Genomic DNA, 13,207 nt, shown 5'->3' on the forward strand with positions numbered 1-13,207 from the left:
AGCTCAGCTGAACAATGGCTAATACTGATAGCAAACAACTAAGATATTTTCATCATGAAAATTTCACATTAAACATCCGTAAAGCAAAGATGACCTTATTTTATTATGAAATTTCCGGTTGCATGCAACTCGAAGGAAGAAAGAAACCCTCATTGGGAGCGATGATTCATTTATTTATTTTGCACTATATATCCTGGTAATTATTAAGTGCATATGTATGGTATTGGCTCTCGATTTTCAGCTGAAGTTGATCTGGTAAACAGGCTGTTTAGTGGGGTAGAAAAGTCCCCAGTTCTGCTCTATTCCTGCTGGTTTCTGATCCTCATTGAACATAGCAAATATATATGTCTCTATTGCTATTCCAGGCCTCTTTGGTGTCCCTTTGCCTACATGCTGGATCAAATTCTGATTGTACGTCTGTGCGTTCTGGGGCGTCGTCGCAGTGCCACCGGCCGACGGCCACCCGCTCTCCGACACGACGATCGGCACGTTGGAGCCTCCAGCCTTCTCGAGCGCGGAGTAGAGCGCGTCCATCAGCGCGTCGAAGAGGTTCTGGTACGCAGCTTGGCCGTCTGTCACGACGGTCCCCGGTGAGGTGAACAAGGCGTATTTTATATCAATTTGGTTTGGATTGCCAGCATAGCTGAAGTAGGGGTACACATTTACTAGCAACGGGGCTCCTTTGCTTGCCAAGAACTGAATAATGGGCCCCAAGGTTTGCTGAGCCGCAGAAGAGAATGCACCAGCTGAGGGAGGATAGGATTGTCCGAGGACGCCTTGAGAAACTGACGTTGAGACTTTGATTTTGTCCTGCAGCCCAGCTGCAGACAAGGCATTGTAGATGTTGTTCATGGCTGGGAGGACGTACTGGGCATTATCGCCGGGAATTACCTCGTTGCCGACCGCGATGTACCGGAAGGCGACGTCCGACGAGTAGGGGGCGACATTGTTCTGGATCCAATTGGTTGCTTCCTGAGGGCTGTTAGCTATTGATTGGAGATTGTCATTAGGAACATCCAGTAAGAGTTGGATGTTAGAACCTGTTAGAAATATGAAGTAAGATAGTGAATAAATATAACGATACATATAGTAGGAGGTTTCAAGATTGAATTATCACTAAACCTATCTGTCAATTAAAATATAAAATCTTCACCGATTTAATATAGAATATAAAGGATAGATAAAGGACACTGATAAGTTTTTAGAGGTTGTCTCAAAAACATAGAAAAATAAAAGTTTTTAGAGAAGATAGCCGAGTTAAATAGAACCTTTGAGGGCATTCAAAGCTGCTGTGTCTGGTCCATAGAGCCTCATGGATCCGATGTTGTTAGATTTGTAGAGACCTACAACATCACTAGGTTGTGGGAGGTTATCACCAAGCATTCCGTAGCAAACACCAATGGACTTCACGTCTGAAATCAAGTTGATAGACGGTATGTTAGAGCCTTGAGCCAATTAATAAATACTGGCATTAAGTCAAAACTTAGCTAGGGAAAGAATTAAAAAGTATAATATATATACAGATGTGATCCACACTTATATTAAGAGAGTTAAAAATTAATATTTATAGGTTTGCAAATGAGCTGTAGTAGCTCTATCCATTATTGTATGGTCTCTTCCTGATTTTTTTAGATCTAATTCTAATCAACCGCATTCAAGGCTATACCATTTTTTCAAAATATTACCAAGAAATACCAGGTAAAAATCTAGCAATCTGCAATCTTGTTGTATGTGAGACACCATTTGCAAAAAATATATTAGATAAACAATTGATTCAAAACTTTAATAACTGTTACGCAATGAACCAATAATATATATTTAAATGACTCCTCACATGCGATACAATATTATAGGAACCTATGACCTCTAGAACATTGCAGTATATATTATAACAACAATGTATAATTAAATCCTTAACATGTCTCCTCTTGTGCAACCCTCAATATCACACAATACGGCCCACTATACCATAATACTTGGAGTTGGGGAATAAATGAATACTAATAAAGTTTGAACCGATGACGTCCACAAAAACTAATTCTGATACTAGTTGATCTAAAAATTTAAGTTCTTAAATAATAGACAAACAATATATAATGTGCTTTCAACAAAATTAATATAAGCAAAACAACTATATAGGTGACTTCAAGCTTGCACTCTCACACATTATATATATATATATATATATATATATATAGAGAGAGAGAGAGAGAGAGAGAGAGAGAGAGAGAGAGAGAGAGACTTTTTGGGAAGGCCACGAGGATTTCAAGAAGCAATAATGTCACAGCAACCATGGAAATAATCCTTTGGCTTGCCATGATAATTAGAACAACTACTATAACTCTATACCGGCTTAGTGGTGTTATTTGTTAGCATGAAGTACTCATCGATCACTTCCTTTTATAGAAGAACTTGAGATACTTATTCTCCTCTTGGTCAATTTTTCTGAGAGAAATTTTTGCCCTTGGAGAAGGGTCATGACAATTGGGTCAATGCCCACCCACCAGTCTCTGCCCATCCATCAAGGCAGTCAGTTTCTGTTCTTGATCAACTCTTAGATGACGACTAGGATTGACAAGTCTTCTCCTTGAGGAACCGGCTTCTCATCTTGCTGTTTGGCTTTCTGGACGTATTCCCTAAATACAAATTATAATATTGTTTTATATGACTATTATTTCATCGATTCATGCATCTTTTCTTCCTACATGGGGTTGTCATCTCGATCTATCGTTTCCCATGCATAAGCTAGGGCATCTTTTTCAAAAAATACACAAACTATAAGTACGTACCTAGCTGTATATATATATATATATATATATCATATTATATAATTAAGTTTCTTCGTCTTGAATGGCTGTCCACATGCAATAATTGATCTATAAGAATCAAAACTATCTTAATTAACTCGATCATATAGGAGAAGCTTGTCCCTCTGTGGTACATGCCACCTAGCATTTAAAAAAAAAACAAGTTTATTTATCTTTGATCATATGGAAGAAAAAAAATACAACTAAAGATGCATCTAACTCATTGATAGAATCTTTCCTTGTCACTAGTTATAATTGAATGCAGCTGGAACTGCAATAATGTTCACACTAAGGAACAAATAGAGAAGATGAGACAAAGGTTAGATAGTGATCGGTGGCCAAAATAGAGCCTTCAACTTGACTCTCACGAGACTTGGCTAATCGACTATGGCGAAAATAGATCTTGCAACTTGACGCTCATGAAATTTAATTAGCTAGTCTACTAGATTCAGCAGTACGTACTCTTTTTATTATGCAGATATATAATTCTGCAATAGTTAGCCAGTTATCGTATGTGTATGTTTTGACAGCTTCATTGAACTAGCTAGTTCCAGTAGTGGATAGAGTAGTCATTAACAAGGATAAATATCGTTCAATAATTAGTAAATTTACAGGCAATCAAATAGGTCTTATTGTAAAACAGGAAGCGAAACCGTGGATATATCTGCAAGTAGTGCAAAATTCCACAAAGAAGTGGAAAAAGATTTGGTCCACCTTGCAATATTGAGATGTAATGACCTACTGCTATAGATGGGAACACTAACTGCTGACAAAGAAATCAAAGTGGAGGATGGCCTACTTGAAAGGGAGAGACACTATATGCAAAGGTAAGAAGTGAGAAGCGGGAGGATGTTGTAGGAAAGCCATGTTCAAGTCATGACATAAACCATACGAATCAATATTAGAGTGTTAGTTGGAAGGAATCCAGTAAATACACAACCAGGAAATTAACAATAACAGTTAGAAACTAATGCACTTCAGTTCTCACGTTAAGAGAAACTTCTCTAACTTATTAAGTGCATGAGAAATATAAGCATGAAAGAGTAACGTAATGGTTTCTTTATAAAAGAGAAACTCATGAGTAATTGTTAAGTTAATTTGAGTAGTGGAGTTACTAGTTAGAAAGCCTATAAAAGCAAGGTTTGTCTTATTTATAAATCAAGCCAAATAAAACCAAATCATCTAAAGCAAAGTTTTACTAAAGGCTTCTTAAGTCTCTTCTTCATTTGTCTTTCAATCCAAATATCAACAATAACAGCATTTGTATTTCGGAATCTGTGGGTTTGACGAAACATTAATTAGACATCCCCAGAACTCTTTTTATTCTTTTTGGTCTTGCTCTTGGACTTGTTTTGTCAAGCATATCAGAATGGATGTTATAATTGTTATTTGGACTTCTCTTTGATGAAAATGTATGTAAACTTCTAAAACTAGAATTATATATGCAGGTGGTACAAGCGGTCTTGTTAAATTATAGGGCTACTTGCATTAAATAGTTCAACCTCTAGCGCAAGAAACAACGAATTCCACTAAAAGGTTTATTTAACATTCTTTGTGACAGTTTAGTATTTTTACAATAATTCTGGGGCTTCAGATTAATTTCTTCTTAATTTGCTATTAAATTAAGGAATTTGTGTTTATTCTACTGAAACAGGTATATAATCATTGAGCAATTAGATATATGCATGTCATTGTGAAAGCAACATTTGGATAAGATGTTAGATTCATTTCCTTCATATGGGTTAATAGAACACTGACCTCCACTTTATTTACTGTATATACTCATTGCAGGTAATTTTTGTGATGTGATCCAATTAACTTTGATACCAATTGATCTGATCCGACGAAGGATTACAACCAAATTTGTAACACCCCAATTTAAAAAAAAAAAATCCCGTCACGCATGCGCCTGCGTCACAGAGGCGCCTGCCACCCCCCCGGTCCTCTCTTCTCCTTCTTCTTCCCTTTCCCTTGCCGTGCACGCCACCTTCCCCACCTCCTCTATCTCCTTCCCCTCACCGCAGCCATCCCAGCCCCCCATTTCTTCTCCACCTCACTACCTCTCTCCTTCTCCTTCTCGTGAGTTGCTGACGCCGGAGCCGACGAAGCCCCAGAACTGACGAAGCCAAGCGCGCGGTAAGCCTCAACCCCATTAAATTCAGTAGTTAGTTCCCTCCATCTCGCCATCATCCTCGGCGGCCGACGACCTCGCGTCCAGCCGTCGGTCCGAGAGCTCCGGGAAAGGGCTCTCTAGATGGGCTTCAGGCCCTTGGGTTGGGAGGAGGGGACCTCCATTGCCGCCGGCCATGGAGCTCACCTTGTTGCCCCGTCGGCCACCCCGACCGCGGGGCGAGCTTCTCCCGCTCCCCCGTAGGCGGGGAGGATGGGCGGTGGCTCCTCCGCGGCATGGGTAACGCCCGTCGAGCCAAGCCGCGCCCTCCTCTTTTCCTCCCCGTTGTTTCCTTCCCTTCCTTCCCCGACGTAGGTCGCGAGCCGCCGACCTGAGGGCGAGCTGCCGACGGCATTGGCCACCGGCAGCACCAAGCCTTCGCGTCTCGTCCCCTCTGTCTCCCTCCTTCGAAGGAGATAGAGGGGATAGGTGTTGGTGGGTTGCAGGCCGCAGCCCACCAACTTAGACTTGGGTGGGCTGCAGGCTGCAGCCCACCAACCTAGACTTGGGCGGGCTGCAGGCTGCAACCCACTAACCCAAATGTTGGGTGGGCTACAGACTGCAGCCCACCAAGGCCCTCTTGCCTATTGGGTTAGGTTTGAGCCTAACCCAATACATCTAGCCTAGCCCATTTGGGGCCATTTGGAACCTATAATCTCATTTATCCATTTCCACCCGATTTAATTATCCTAACCCAGTAATGACAATTTATTATCATGTAAATTTTTAGGATAACATATAACTCACCCTATGAGACCCTCGACTCATGTATATGCCTAAATATAAATCCTCTAATAAGATAATTAATTCTATTAGTTCATTAATCTTATGTATGACGTTACTTGCGTGAATTAATAGGATTGACACCTAAGGAGGATTTTGTGATTCCGGAGGAGCCAGCTAGCTGACGAGATTAGAGTTATACAAATCTAGAATAATGTAGTTACAACAATTATACTTGTCATGACACTGTAGGAAGTGTCGGTATTAATACATGCATTTAGTATACCATGTTATATCTTTGCATATGCAGTTATTGATAATTTGCTCATCGTGATATTATGAGAATGTTAATGTAGCATAAACATTAGTGTGATGATGCTCTACATGTATCCTGTATGATATACCCTTACATATATGTATATCTGTTGTGAATATAAAATATAACGATCATGATGACTATGATATGCTTTATACACTCATAAACACTGCACCACTTTCACCTATCATTAGTAGTCGGATTCGACTAGGCAAGTACCCTTACTCACTCAACCTAGGGTTAAGAGTAGAGTGTATTTTATATGACTATACTATTAGCGGCATACACCTAAGGTCGGGAGCCTGTGTGGTATTCAAGTAGTTATATTGCATAGTCATGACTAGATTATGATGATAGAAGAACATGATTGTGAGGCGGGGATATAACTCTAGCGATACCCGACGACGCAGGGTTTCTGTTGATGAGCTGAGGGCTCCCGATTCTCCCGCTGAGGGCGGTGATGATTTAGAGAGAGTGAGATATGGGCTTACGACCGGGGTCCTTAGTCTGATGGTCACAAATAATCGGTCACATGTAGTGTCGCCATACACGTGTAGGTGGCATTACCGCTAGATGTGTATATATTCCCCCTCGATGTATGAGATGATAAATGGTTATGTGATGGATGATTATTTTTTAAGAGTATTTACCCTGTGTGGTAAATGGCTCGATGAGCGATAATAAGTATGATTAATGCTTTGGTAGGCATGAGATGACTAAACAGCTCTTTTACTGCTATACATAACATGTAAACACTATGATTGAGATGTGTACGAATAAGAGATTGCATCAAGCTTTATATTTGTGTGGACTTATCGTGATACGTTCAGGAACTAGCATGTTCCAGGATAGTGACTGGTAATCTTTATCGATTGCATTGATTTAGTAACTCATCGTAAGTCATTTCAACAAGCATATTGTTATTGTTGGCAAATATAGGCACATATATTGAATATACACACGTGATTTTATTATTTTAGATTGTATGGATCCTACTTGTTGGGCTGTAAGCTCACCACCTCATGGTGGCATTATTTCAGAGCTAGGAGACGTAGGTACGGGTAGCGAGGAGTAGCTGTCTTTCTTTCTTTCAGTATGTCTATTAGTTGTATTAAGCCCTTGCGAGGGCATTATGATTGATGATGTATTTTGAACTTTAGCATTGTATTTTGGATGGATATTTAGAAGGCTTGTTGTGGCCTGTGGAACTTATATCCAGACTCTTATGGTTGAGTTTATTTATGGTGAATTTGTGATATTGTGTGCCTTGTGAAATTTTTGTGCTGACAGGTCATGTGATGCACCGCGTGGGGGGATTTACCCACGCGGTTTACACGTGTATTTGGAGGTTTGGGTGTTTCAAAATTACTCCTGGGCAACAAATAGGTTAATTTCTTTGCTATCTATCTGGATGCCATATTTACCGATGAGGCTGGTTCACACCAAGCTCATTTGGCTACTAGTTGCATGTGGGTTTTTGGGAGTGGTGTGCACAGATGTAGACCAGTGAGCATGATGAGGCTGATTTGATAGTATGTTGTGGATGAGTTTTTAGGTGGGACTTCCAGAAATTGTAAGAGATGCGTGGGGTGGTGCTAGGACTCAAAGAAAAGGTTAACTAGAAGATGGGATGATTTAGGATTTGGATATGATAGATGGATGGTTAGGAGTAATGTGAATAATGATGAAATGTGACTAGGGTTAAGGATATGATGCGACCAGTGATAAAAGCTAACCATAGGATAGAGATGATAACGGAGTAGAGATCGGGTAATGTAAACTGTAGTGATTCAAAGGCTCAAACTAATTTTCTAACTTGAACACAAATCAAATCGAATCGTATCACTTTCTTAGCTGTAACCATTCAGTGCTGCCCCTATGAGAATTTCTGGTCAGCTTTTGCTAGCCACATTCACACATTCATAGTAAAATCATGGATAAGGATGGAGGATGGAACAGAATTCACAGTGATGTTGTCTTGAGCTCTTAAACTTCTTGCAATAGCTACAAACGTGATTGTAAATCAAAATGAATTCTATAATGGCCCGTCAGGTTTCATAAATTTCAAGATGCATCATTTATATTATTAAAAAAAATCAATGTAAATAGAAGACTTTTATCTCCCTTCTTTTCTTTTTTTATTAAAAATTGAGAGAATGTATTTTGATTTTCAATTAATTCAAGCAGATGTCAAGATAATGTATGTAAGTAAGCTCATTTCAGCTCTTGGAAAAAATATTTAATAAGATTGATAAATTAAAAAGTAATTTTCGTAATATATGCATGAAGCCAAAGCAGCATAAGACGTGTATGTACGCAATCCAATATCCTTTGCCACTCCTGCCAGAGAGGAGCTAATTATTTTATTATGAAAATTCCAGTTTGATACATGCAGATCAAGGTAGCAAGAAACCCTCATTGCTAGCTCCTGATGATTTATTTATTTATCATGCTAATGATTAAGAGCATATCTATGGTACTGACTCTCAATTTTCAGGTGAAGCTGATCTGGTAGACAGGCTGCTTATTAGGGTAGAAGAGTCCCCAGTTCTGCTCTACTCCTGCTGCTTTCTGATTCTCATTGAACATAGCAAATATGTACGTCTCTATCGCTTTCCCAGGCCTCTTGGGCGTCCCTTTGCTTACATGTCTGATCAAATTCTGATTGTACGTCTGTGCGTTCTGGGGCGTCGTCGCAGTGCCACCGGCCGACGGCCACCCGCTCTCCGACACGACGATCGGCACGTTGGAGCCTCCAGCCTTCTCGAGCGCGGAGTAGAGCGCGTCCACCAGCGCGTCGAAGAGGTTCTGGTACGCAGCTTTGCCGTCTGTCACGACGGTCCCCGGTGAGGTGAACAAGGCGTACTTTAGATCAATTTGGCTGGGATTGCCAGCATAGCTGAAGTAGGGGTACACATTAACCAGCAACGGGGCTCCTTTACTTGCCAGGAACTGAACAATGGGCCCCAAGGTTTGCTGAGCCGCAGAAGAGAATGCACCAGATGAGGGAGGATAGGATTGTCCGAGGACGCCTTGAGAAACTGACGTTGAGACTTTGATTTTGTCCTGCAGCCCAGCTGCAGACAAGGCATTGTAGATGTTTTTCATGGCTGGGAGGACGTACTGGGCATTATCGCCGGGAATTACCTCGTTGCCGACCGCGATGTACCGGAAGGCGACGTCCGACGAGTAGGCGGCGACGTTGTTCTTGATCCAAGTGGTTGCTGCCTGAGGGCTGGAAGCTATTGATTGGAGATTGTCATTAGGAACATCCAGTAGGAGTTGGATGTTAGTACCTGTTATAATATATACAAATATATATATATATATATATATATATATATATATATATATATATATATATATATGGAGAGAGAGAGAGAGAGAAGTGTTAAAAAGATTGATATAAAAGAGAAAATCTTATCCAAGAACCAAAACGAGGCATAAGTTGTTTTTTTTTAAACCTTTAAGGGCTTGGAAAGTTAGTGTGTTTGGTGCATAGAGCCTCATGGATCCGATCTTGTTAGACTTGTAGAGGCCTACAACATCACTAGGTTGTGGGAGGTTATTACCGCGCATTCCATAGCAAACACCAATGGACTCCACATCTGAAATCAATTTGAGGCACACAGTTTTAGTTAGACCCTTAAGCTAATTAATAATTAAATACTTGCATTAGGTCAAAATTTTGAGAAAGAAAGAATATAACTATATAGATGTGATCATCAATTTAATTATAAGGTTTGGTTATATATTAAGGGAACTAAAATTTACATAATTAGCTAATAGTAGCTCTTTATCCATTAGTATATATTTTCTTTGTGAATTTTAACATCACTATGCATATGCTTAGATCTAGAAGGTTTTAAACCTAATTCTAGTCTACCGCATGCAAAACTAGTTCCTTTCTAGCAAATTTTTTTTTTTTTTGACTATGTTAAGTCTCGCTAATATTTTTTAAGTGTTATTTACTTCGAAAAAAAGTTGAAAGAGATAGCGACTTTTAAATTTAAATCAACTTTTTAGTTCAACGAATTATCTGAAAATTTAAAAGTTGCTATCCTTAGGAAGAAATTTTTTCACATAAGCACCTTTCCAATTTAATGGCTTATACTTAGATATCTTTGTACCGACTTATATGAAAATTCATCTCCTAAGATGAGATAGTTTACTTAGCGACTTTAAATTTCCACATAAATCATTGAATAAAACAAGGACTCATATTTTAAAGTCAATGTCCAATTCACTAGTTTTACTGAAAAAAATAAAAAATATCTAATTTAGTATTTAAGCTCTGAAGTGCAACAAGTTTGGAAGGGCTAGTTTGGTTAAACACTCAGGATTGTTTTACTGAAAAGTACTAGACTTATAATCTAGTTATATGCAATCTAGATGTAAGCATGCCATCATTTTCGATATATATATATTAGATAATTAGTTTATTATGTCTTTAATATAGTCTCTCAACCTTTAATATTACTTGTAGAAAGATAATCAATAATATGATGCACGACCCATAGAACTTCAGAGAACAAGATTTAAACTCATGAATTTTAGAAAACTAACTCTGATGTTACGTTAGACATGTTTAGCTCAAAAGCTTGAATTGTTAGATAATGAATTAGTAATGAGCATCATGCCTTTAACGATATAAACAAAAGGAAAAGAACTACTAGGTGACTTCAAGCTTGCACATTCTCACATACAGTATATTCATATAAACAAATATATATACATATATATACAAGAGAGAGAGAGAGAGAGAGAGAGAGAGAGAGAGAGAGAGATACTTTTTGGGAAGGCCACAAGGATTTCAAGAAGCAATATTAATGCTGCAGTAACCATGGGAGATATCCTTTGGCTTGCCATGGTAAGAACAAGTACGTACGTATATCTATACTGCCTTAGTGGTGTTCACTTCCTTTATAGAAGAATTGAGGTAGTAATTCTCCTCTTGGTCAAGTTTTCCCGTAGAAATTTTTGCACTTGGAGAAGAGCCATGACAATTGGGTCGATGTCCACCCACCAGTCTGCCCATCCATCAAGGCAGAACGCAGTTTCTATTCCTGATCAACTCTCATTTATCACGATTAGGAATAGTGACTAGTCGATGATCCGTTTCTTGTGGAACGGCATCACATCTTCCTACGCGTGATTGGTATCTTTTTCCATGCATAAGCACGTTTTTCTTCGAAGAATATATAAGAATTCATAATAAACTGTAACTACTAATCATATCATATAAGTTTCTTCATCTTGAATGGCAGCATTGTGACCTATGGAAGACTAGCTTAAGACATCTATGAGAACAAATAGTAAAAGGTTAAACTTTGATCATGTGGAAGCAAAAATATATCTAAAGATGCATCTAACTCATTGATAAAACCTTGATTTCCTTGTTACTGGCTAGGTTACTTGCTTACTTCCGTTCAGAAGAGCGATAAATTGATGCAGCTGGGAATGCAATAATGTTGCTCATTGATCATTTCTGTAAACATCTTAAACAACTTTCTCTTGTTCATACCAAGTAACAAAGGGAAAAGTCTAGACAAAGGTTTGATAGTGATCGATGGCCGAAATGAACCCTATAACTTGTTCATACTAAGTAGCACTCTTGCTTATTTTCAGATATATAATTCTGCAACAATTAGGCAGTTATCATAGCCATATATTTTGAATTTTCTTCGATGAACCTAAGATAGTTCCAATTATTTTCTAAAACCATTAAGGTAGCTCAAAGAAGACATCCAATTCTATCACATTTACAGGAGCAACCATATAGGGCCTAGATTGTAAAACCAAAAAGAGAAACTGTGGATATATCTTAAACTAATGCAAAATTCTACAAAGAAATTAAATGGAAAAAGATTTGGTCCACCTTTGCATTAAGATGCTGTCCTTCCCTTCAATGGCCTACTGCTATAGAGAGGAACACTATGGGTTGACAAAGAGATCAAAGTGGAGGAAATGGCCTAATTGAAAAGGAGAGACACTGTACGCAAATCTAAGAAGTGAGATGCAAGAAGATGTTCTAGAAAACCCATGTTCAAGTCATGACATAAACCATCCAAATCAATATTAATTAGAGTGTTGGCATGAATCCAGTAAATAAACAACCAGACAAATACATTATAAACAAATAATAACAGTTGTAAAACTTGCAGAGGTTTAAATTAACTACTAGTCCTCTCAAATTCTGGTTAATTTTGGCCCAGTTAGGTACTTCAGCATCCATGGGGTTTGAAGAAACATTAGACATCCCAGAACTTGATCTTTCTTATTCTCTTCTTTATTTTGTTATCTCAAGCATAGAAATGGAGGACATTCTAACTGTTATTCTTATTTATTTTATTTTTTTGAATAGACTACCGAGCACGCTTATTATAGGCTAAGGCGACAACACGAGATAGCACTAGAGGAAATTAAGAAAGTCGTCAATTATAAGGATGGGCAAGAGAGCACACTTAGACGACTAAGCACGAAGAGGTAGGAGTAGTTTGACGATAGAGAGCATGAATGATTACTTGGAACGCATGCCATCGATCATCATTTGAAGAAAAAATTAGACAAGTCCGTAACAGCCAAGAAGAAATGGGATGGCTATTTAGCTGAGTTTACACTCGATAGAAGCTTGCACTCACTGATAGGTACACTATCGACGTCACGGCAACAAGATGAGAGATCACTGAACAAGTGGTCTCTTTGTTGCAGAAATGAATACAAGGTTGTGTTGGCATTCATCCTCCATCTTGTGAAACAAAGAGTATGATGTGCGCAACTGTGAAGAACTACGCTGATCACAAGAAGAAAAGGAGAGAATATTGTTGTCAAAATGTAGAGAAATAGCCCTTCAATTATAAGGAGTGACGAGAAGGCAAGGGTTCTTTTTTTTTTTTTTCTTTTTTGAATTTTAACTAAATTAGTCTTCCCAAATGTATAAATGCTCTATTGCACTTTAAAACTTAAATATAAAATTATGTGGTTTTAAAAACTTATTATCGCATGTTTAGTCTTTGACAAAAGTTTCTATATAAGTTTTTAATTCAATCAGCAACTTATAGTTAAAAGTCACTATCTGTAAAGTGACTTGTATGACAAATATTTTAAAATTTTTAAAATTATAAATTACTAACCTAATCAATAATTTATATTGAAAAGTCGCTGATTGAAACGGTAATTTAAAAACATAGT

At 38.3% G+C, this 13,207-nt stretch overlaps 1 protein-coding gene across 1 annotated transcript; it reads right to left on the minus strand.

Annotated features, from left to right (window-relative positions):
• Positions 1–79: 79 nt before the first annotated feature.
• On the minus strand, positions 80–10,961 carry LOC140802705 (glucan endo-1,3-beta-glucosidase-like). Its single transcript, XM_073158257.1, has 5 exons — positions 10,807–10,961; positions 9,481–9,624; positions 8,512–9,312; positions 1,269–1,412; positions 80–1,040 (listed from the first exon to the last, which is right to left on the minus strand). Exons 1-5 carry the CDS (start codon positions 10,883–10,885, stop codon positions 238–240), a joined length of 1,971 nt encoding a protein of 656 aa, XP_073014358.1. The 5' UTR covers positions 10,886–10,961; the 3' UTR covers positions 80–237.
• Between the last annotated feature and the right edge of the window lie 2,246 nt (positions 10,962–13,207).

Source organism: Typha latifolia, chromosome 1, assembly GCF_019914945.1.
Source record: "Typha latifolia isolate L0001 chromosome 1, TyphaL0001v2, whole genome shotgun sequence".
Lineage (NCBI taxonomy): Eukaryota > Viridiplantae > Streptophyta > Magnoliopsida > Poales > Typhaceae > Typha > Typha latifolia.